At 51.6% G+C, this 8,568-nt stretch overlaps 1 protein-coding gene across 1 annotated transcript; it reads right to left on the bottom strand.

Annotated features, from left to right (window-relative positions):
• Window positions 1–377: 377 nt before the first annotated feature.
• Window positions 378–8,568, bottom strand: LOC131088683 (carcinoembryonic antigen-related cell adhesion molecule 1-like). Its single transcript, XM_058032928.1, has 9 exons — window positions 8,465–8,568; window positions 6,776–7,132; window positions 5,861–6,142; window positions 4,889–4,957; window positions 4,278–4,385; window positions 3,584–3,649; window positions 2,450–2,572; window positions 2,080–2,101; window positions 378–1,280 (listed from the first exon to the last, which is right to left on the bottom strand). The coding sequence occupies exons 1-9, from the start codon at window positions 8,517–8,519 to the stop codon at window positions 1,103–1,105; spliced, it is 1,260 nt and encodes a 419-aa protein (XP_057888911.1). The 5' UTR covers window positions 8,520–8,568; the 3' UTR covers window positions 378–1,102.

The raw sequence follows: 8,568 nt of genomic DNA, 5'->3' as shown, positions 1-8,568 counted from the left end.
ATGCTCAGCTGCTTCCCCATGCTTTCCTTGCTTCACCCACTGATATAAAAAAGCCAGTAATTCTTACAAATTTGGTGTGCTAAAGCCAAAGGCATTCCTCCTCCCTGCCAAGTCCCTGGAGGACAAAGAGATGCTGGATGGAGGCACAGACAGAGAGGACAGAACTGACAGCAGCACCGCAGTCCAGGCAAGATGCAAACAATTAACAGTGACAAGGCAAATCAGGCTGCTGAGTGACAGTGTACTGTAGGGAATGCACTGCAGCTGAAGGCAGGAATTGCATCTACATGTTGCACAGTAATCACACAGATTGACTTACATCCCCCAGAGTAAATTGGTGTCAGCCTGTTGTATTCAGAGAGGCCCCTTAATCGTTATCCAAATGCCTCAAATTTTTATTTTATCATGCCTCTGGCCCCCATACTGTAAAAATTAAATGCCAGCATTTCCTTCTACATCAGTTCTTGTTTTCCAGGAGAAAACCAGTGGGTGACAGTTCAGAGACTCATTCTTTCTCTCTGAGCACTGAGCTCCATTCTGATAGCAAAAATGGCATTCCTGGGACATCAACTTCCCCTCTGTGGTCCCTTTACCATGCTGTAACAACAACAACAACAAAAAGACTCAAGCACAGGCAGGATGTACAACCAGTATTTGCTGAACTGCAAAAGCCAGAGATCTCCATTTCCAGCACAATCCTGGTTCCTTGCAGCCTGGGATGTCTTAACAGGAACACACATTGGAGAGTATCCCTTGCTAGTGTTACTGACTGGCAGCATTGCACAAACTACTCTTGGACTTACAGGCTAAGGAATTTCATGTTCTCACTCCTTCAGATCCTTTCTTCCTGCCCTGGGTCCTTCACGTTGCTCAGAAACAACTTGCTCTATAGAAGTGGGTAGGCAAACAGTTGGCTGGGGGTTTCTGCTCCTGCAGGCAGGGCCTGGTCTGCCAAAGACCAAAAGGTTATGCAGCTCCTCTGGGTTAAAGCAAGCAGTGAGAGCAGAACAGAGGGACAGCAGGAGGAAGAGTTTCCTTCTGCTGAGTTCACTATTCAGTACCTGCAGCCCTGCATGGCTGCTTTTGTGGAAAAGCTGGTACTTTACAAAATTCCTTCTGTTTCATATTGAGATTCCATTGCAGTCACAAGGTTCTCATACTCAGGGCTTTTCCTGTCTTTCATGGTGGTCTTTTCAGGGCCAGAGTACATTTCCTTCTGTTGGCCCTTAGCAGGGACTTCCACCTCAGGCTGCAGCAGGGCGACATCTGCAGTTCTGCGGCTGGGACAGAGAGACAGAGGGACAACTAAAGCAGATGGCACTTCATTTACACCTCAGAGACAAGATCTACCACATAATCTGTGAAACAGCAAAATTCATACTATTCTAGTGAGGGTCTGGGGGGCTCTGAAAGACACTAAAAAGTGTTGTTAAAAGAATTACACAAAAAGAAGCTCTGGTTAATAGTGGTACTATAAACTCTCGTGGCATTATCATGTTATATTCTAAAGTTACCAGTAGACAGTCCAGCCTTTGGAAAGTAAATACCAGGATTATTTGGGAAAAATTGCTACAGATGGCTGTGGCGTGTCTCTGAGTAGGAAAGCAATATGAAGGTGTTGAAGACTGAGATGAGGACAGGGCAGAAGATGTGTTTGTATAATCACATGCTAACAGGAACTCTACAAAGTAGTACTTGGCCAAGCACTAAGACATGTTTCTTATAGAGAAAGGCAAGTGTAGAGGGAACTTTAAGGAAGAGCTGAAAATTTCTGTCTTTTACTTTCCTAAATAATGGCAAAAATTTCCCACAGAGAACAGGTTTCCCATGGCATGTGACAGGCACAGCAAAGCACCCAGAGTATCCTTCAGTTTTTCTACCATATTAAAGAACAGTCTGGCTATCTCCTGCGACCACATGCTAAGTCCTCATGTTGCTAACTAAACTGCCAAGGTCTTCAGATCCTCCTCCTGTAAGGCAAATAAATCTTTGCTTTTCCCTGAGCAAACAGGCTTTATAGGAACAGATACCAGTACAGTGCCCTCCGTCTTAATGCCCCAAGGAGAAAATTGTACTCACAAAGCAACTTCATAGAGAGGTTCTGAAAAAGAAAAAAAAAAAGAATCTAAGGTATGCATCGACTTGTTTTATGTGTCATAGAACAAAACGTTTTTGGGAATAACCCTCCCACAGGCTTCTCTCTGGAAGGGATCAACCAGGGATGGCAATGATGGGGATGGGAGCGATGGAGACGGGAGTGATGGGGATGGGAACGATGGAGACGGGAGTGATGGGGATGGGAACGATGGAGATGGGAGTGATGGGGATGGGAGTGATGGGGATGGGAGTGATGGAGACGGGAGTGATGGGGATGGGACTGTCCCTCCCGCCCGTCCCCTTCTCCCGGGCTGTCCCACCGCCCGTCCCGGCTGGGTTTGTCGCTGCTCACCGTCCTTCCTCCGCCGCCGCCGCCAGCAGCCCAGCGCGGCCGCCAGCAGCGCGCCCAGCGCGGCGCCGCCCAGCGCGGCCGGCAGCCCGTACAGCAGCGGGGACGGGGCGAGCCGCTGGGAACCTGCGGGATGGGAGAATAGTGGATTTGTCTTTACAAACAAGCTGTGGGGCTGCTGGTAGATAAAACTAGCACTGGGAGATAAAAGAAACAATGGGGAGGATTCCACTGATTGATGAATGGAAAAAGGTATTTGTTTTTGCCAATAAACTTTAGGTTGGCTGATAAATTAAATTAGACGTTGAAAGATGAAAGAAACAATGGAGAAGAAAAACCCCTAAATTCCATAAGAATTAAAAGGGAGGGTTATACATTAGAGAGAAATCTTTGGTATCAGGCGTATTGGGAAGTTTGTACCTCTCAAGTACCTCAGCCAATGGGGAAAGAGAGAAGGGAAATGTGGCCGGGAAATTGGGATAAAAAGAAGGCTGTGTCCTCCAAAAATGTGAGAGATCACAGGGGAATGCCCCATGGCCTCTCCCTTTATTCAAATAAAGTAAAAGGACTCCTCTGTCTCCTTTTTGGACATAAACCTCTGGGGTTTGTGGATTAACTTTCCTAATGGGGGGACAGTGCTGTCACCGCAGCCAGGGGACACGGTGGCTGGGAGCCGCCACTCCCCCCTTGCTTTGGACAGCCTTTAAATCCTAACTGAGAAGGGGCCGAGGCCACCTGGGGGTTCAGCACTTGCTGGCAGTCACTGAATGCCGGGATGGTTTAGTTTGGAAAGGATCTTAAAGGGATAATCTCGTTCCACGCCCTGCTGTGGGCAGGGACACCTCCCACCAACCAGACACTCCAAGCACCGTCTGACCTGGCCTTGGACACTTCCAGGGATGGGGCATCCCTGCGTGAAAACAAACAGCAAACTGCAGGCTGCAAACACCCCCACAACAGGCGTGTGGGCAGGAGTCAGGAGTGCAGCTCCTGCCTGGATAAATGCCTGGGATTTGGCATTGCAGCTGTATCTGCCACAAGCACAGCAGCCAGATGTGGAGCTGGTCTGGGATGATGTTTGCCACCCTGCCCTTGCCAGTGCACATCTGGTGTTTGCCAGCATGAGACTCCACTCACCTGTGTCTTGGAAAGGCCCCACTGGAGCAGTATCCATCCTGGAGACCCGTGTGGTTGGGACAGGATCTGTCAGTGGAGAATGGTGGATGCATTGCAGCCCCACTGGGCATCAGGAAAATGGGGTCTGCTCTGCCAGCCTAGACTCACCTGTTATCCTGTGTGTGTCTTGCCAGCTGGGCAGCATTTGGCACTCACATCCCCCTCCCTGAGCTTTGCCCCACAGGTTCCTGGCAGCCCTGGCTGATATGATGCATCATGCCTGGCTGCAGCATGGCCTGGGAATGCTTTGGCTTTGCCCTGCTGGCACTTCCCCAGATTTCCAGACTTCCCTCTCTCTCTCAGTCTCCTCGGGTGACTCCCTGGCTGGCCTGGGGGGCTTTGCCATCACCTGCACCATAAACTTCTGAGGTGTGGAGGCCTGTGCGAGGTCTCTTGCCTCAGGTGACCTCCTTCTGAACCTCTGCAGCCTCAGCAGTTCTGGTCCCAGGGGGACACAGAAAACATTTTCTTGTCCCCTCCCATCATCAGGCACATTCTCAAGTAGGGCTGCCAGCCTCTGGTGTTGCCTTTCTGGGTAACAATCAAGACACAACTCATACTCAGCATAAGCATCTGATCTCGCTGTGGAAGAGCAAACTCCCTGCCTTGGTCTTCTCCTGACACAGAGGTGAATAACCCTGGCCTGGGCACTCACCCGTCACTCTATGCTCCATGTCACTACTGTCTTCCCGACTGGTGGTTGAGTGGTGTCCCCCCGTGGTTCCCACATTCTTCTGCAAGGCTGCTGTTGTTGTGGGCACATCTGCAAGGTGAGGGGGAGGAGAGGCTCACACAAGGAATCCACAAGCCCTCCCTCAAACTGCTGTCCCTGGTCAAGTACATGTTTTCTGTTGGGTCTCAGGAAGCTTTTGCAGCCCTTGTGTCTGCCACTGGAGACAACAGATCTGCCTCCCCTCAGCAGCTTCAATACAGGATCAAATAACAGGCAAAAATACCCTTCAGAAAAGAACCAAACCCAGAATATTCCATCCCATATGATCTGCAGCTTAGGAAATGGCATTTTCAGCAGTGCTAAAATGCATACAGTCCCTCCTACAAAGACAACATATTAGCCCTGCAAGGATTGGAAACTGAGGGAAGGAAGATCTACTTTCAGAAACACCGAGTTAAAAATTGAGGCATATGGACTGAAGTTCAGTAGTGTCAAGACTCTGTTCCCCAGCAATAAAACCACATCCAGGCACTGGTGGCACACTGCCCCAACACCCCTCCCCTGCCATCAGCTGCCACCGCTCTCACCCTGACCTGTGGTTGAGTGGAGTCCCCCCGTGGTTCCCACATTCCTCTGCAAGGCTGCTGTTGTTGTGGGCACATCTGCAAGGTGAGGAGAAGGAGAGGCTCACACAGGGGTCTGCCCACCATGGAGATGCTGCTGTGGTGCAGAATTCCCCAGGGGTGGGAGCAGGAGGAAGCAGCCCCGTCCCAGCTGGCAGGAGGGGGATGCTGTGCCGGCGGCGCGGGGCAGCAGCTGCAGCACCGAGCCCCGTTCCTGTGCTGCTCCCTCCAGGGCGGCACTGCCGGGAAAAGCACCCAGGGCTTCACCAGAGCTCCGTGCCTGGGAGCTCAGCGGGCTCTGCCTCTTTCCCAGCCGCTGGGAGGTGCCTGAGCCTGGCTCTGCCATCAGGGGCTTCACAGCTGGGCTGATCCAGTCACCAGCCAAGGAGAGCTGCAGGTTTTCCACCAGGCGCCCATCATGGAATTGAATAGACTGAAAAAGGCCTCTGAAGCCATTGAAGAAATTTTTCTGTGACACACTGTCCTGCAGAGCCTGGAGGTGTCAGAGCCTGGAATGAAGTGCAGTGTGTCCCCCTGGGACACGCAGCTGGTGGTGGGGAGCAAAGGCCAGCTTGGTTTGTTCTGCCACTGAATGACCACTCTCTTGTTCCTGCTTCTCCAAATAAAGCCCCAACTCCTTGTCTAAACTTGCCGAAGTGCAGTGGGTAACTTTATAGAGGCAGGGAGAACTTCAAAAAACCCACAGAGGAATAAATAAAGGAGTGTTTGAAGTAGAAATCCCGTTTTGCATCAGAAAAGAGCAGTTCCTCAAAGAGGAGGAAATTGAACAGAGGAAATGCAGCAGGACACAGGCTGGAGGCAGCGGGCAGGGCTGTGTCAGGGCGCTGAAGGCGTTTGGCATTTCCTCCTTGCCGGGCAGGGCAGGGCAGAGGCTGCGGTTCCTGGGCCCCTGGGCAGAGGGTTTGCCGGGCCGGCACTCACCTGTGACCGTCAGGCGCACGGCATCGCTGCGCTGCACGGCGCCGGCCCCGGCCCTGTTGTGCGCCTCGCAGAAGTACGTGCCGCTGTCCGAGGGCCGCAGGCCGCGCCAGGCCAGCTCGGCCCCGCTGCGCAGGAGCTCGGCCGTGCCCGCCGGGCCGCGGCGGAACCAGCGGTAGCTGATGGGAGGGGAGCCGCCGGCCTCGCAGCTCAGGCTGGTGCTGGCTCCGGCCGGCAGCGTCAGCCCCGGCTCCGCCGCTCTGATGATGGGCTTGGTGGCTGCCACTGCAACACAGAGCACAGGGGGGCCGGGTCACGGAGCCCTGGCCGGGCTGGGCACGCTCCCCCTGCCGCAGCAGATCTCGCTCCCGCTGGCGGTGCCTTCCCCGGAGGATTTAGCTTGGCTCTCACATCACCTCCCTGCCCAGGATGAGCTGAGGTAACCTGTGTGTTAATCCAGGTTGCGCCAGCTGTGCCACCATTGCTGCCGCCCTTTCACAAAGTCCTGCTCTCTGGGGTGGGTGGCCCCCTTGCAGAAAGAAATTTTTCTAGCACACATTGAGGATGCTCGGGAGGAGAGAAGGCAGACTTGGCTCACACAACACCCACCTGCTACAAGAACCACAGAGATATTGGCTGCCTGCACAGAACCAGGTCTGGATATTATCTCAAACATCATGGGTTCAACTTGGGCTTCATCATGGGGTCCAGCTTGGGCTGTACACTAACTGGCTCCCTTCCCCAGTTCATTCCTACACCTCCATGTGTTGGGAAGGATAACCAGCACAGCAAGGGAGGCAGATGCTTCAACCCCCAACCTAGTGTGGTGTGAAAGACTATTCACACCAACACTGGTCCCCCCACCTTCTTTTGGTTTAACCTGGCTGCACAAGAGCAGGACTTTACTGCTGGATTTACCTTTGACAACTTTAACTATAGTGGTCACCTCTTTTGTTATCAAGTTGTTATCTCTGGACCTCCAGACGATTTGACAAGTGTAGTGTCCACTGTCAGGCATTTCAAGGTTCTGAATGAGGAGCGAGGCATCCCCTGGGTTGTGTTTTGGGACGCTGACTCGGCCTCGGAATTTGGAGAGCAGGATGTGGTCACCAGTGCCGTCCCTGTGGAAGATGGTGGAGGTGCCGGAGCCGTGATCCACGCTCCAGCTGAGCGCTTGCTGGGTGAAATCTTCTGTAGGCACATAGGTACATGGGAGAGTGGTGGATGCCATCCAAGTGCCCGTGACCTGGTGGACAGTAGACAGATCCAGGAAGGCTGCAAGGAACAGCAGTGGAAGGGAAGAAATGAGAATGCAGCAGAGGAGGGAAACGTCCTCCAGAGAGACAAGACTCACCAGTGCCAGCACCTGGCCAGGTCTCAGATGTGCTGCACACCACAGCACCAAGCCAGCCCACGCCATCAGACGTGGGGAAGTGAACATCTGCCTTGACCTCATGGCTATTTTTATTGAGTTTCTCTCTGGGCACTTGCCAATTCTTAATTCTTTCTCGGTACAGACAGTCTCCTTGTGGGCAGGAACATTTAGGGGTATTCCCTGCAGTACTGAATCTGGAATAGGAATGGTGGACCAAAATCTATCCTTTTGCTTTAGCCTTGGAAAATTTCAGACCTGACCCAGATCAGCACCTGCCAAGTGTTCAGGTAGGCACAGGAGAAGAGTGGGCAGATTTTCTCCACACATTCTCCTAATTTCTCCGGCTGCCTGCCCATGTATCCCACATCTCCTCTGGGACGTGCCTCTTGTAAGTAACAAATCACCTGAATTTCCTTAGACTTGACTTGTCTCTCCCAATACCCCTTATTCTTCTCCCCTTTCCCCTCCCCAGAAAGCCATTGGTTATATCCAGCAGCTTTAGCTCACAAGAAGTTGGTTGAGAGGCAGATCCCAGTAATTTGCAAAGCTGGGTTTTTTATGAAGAAATGGGTAATACATCTCAACCCAATTTTTTAAATGTCAGGAGCAATCCTATGCTTTTGTATACAATGTGTAAGAACACTTTTCTCCTATTTCCCAAAACTATCCTCTGCTGCTGCCAGTGTCAAACATGCCCTGAGAAAGGGTATATTCAGTCAGGGGAGTAGGAACTGAAGCCAAGGTCCCAGTCCCAGCTTTCCTGATGCGACCAGAGAGTCACTAGGCAGGAGATACCAAGAGGAATCAAATGTGCCAGCACCTGCTCTCACAGCTCCTCTTCTTCCCAGGGCCATGCTAACAGAACAACGAGGATGAGTTATTAAATTTAGAATGCATATTCCAGCTTCACCAAGACTGTTTTGAGAGCTGGACACCACAGTGGGTCCCTGCCAAGGGTCCCAAAAAGCTGTTTTCTGCTCTTGCCTTGGGGCAGGGAAGATGACTTGCCCAATACTGCCCCATTTGCTGCACTCTTGAAAGCACCTCATTGTATCTGATGCCGAAGGAGACTCTCATGAATTCTCAGGCTCTGTGGATAATACAATAAGCTAAAGACTTCCTAACTGACTTGTCAATTAAAAGATTAAAAAAAAAATGCTATAATTCAAAAGATTTTTGCTATCCTCTTAGTACTCTGATTGTTTTTCTTATGCATGGAAGCATTTACTCACCATTGCAGCTGATGAAAGTCATCACAAACACCACTATCCATCCAACTTCTCCCATTCTCCCAGAGGTGCAGGTCTGTCCTCCTTTCCCCAAGAGACTCCCACCC

Source organism: Melospiza georgiana, chromosome 12 (assembly GCF_028018845.1).
Source record: "Melospiza georgiana isolate bMelGeo1 chromosome 12, bMelGeo1.pri, whole genome shotgun sequence".
Taxonomy (NCBI): domain Eukaryota; kingdom Metazoa; phylum Chordata; class Aves; order Passeriformes; family Passerellidae; genus Melospiza; species Melospiza georgiana.
This window is presented reverse-complemented; position numbering and strand designations above follow the sequence as displayed.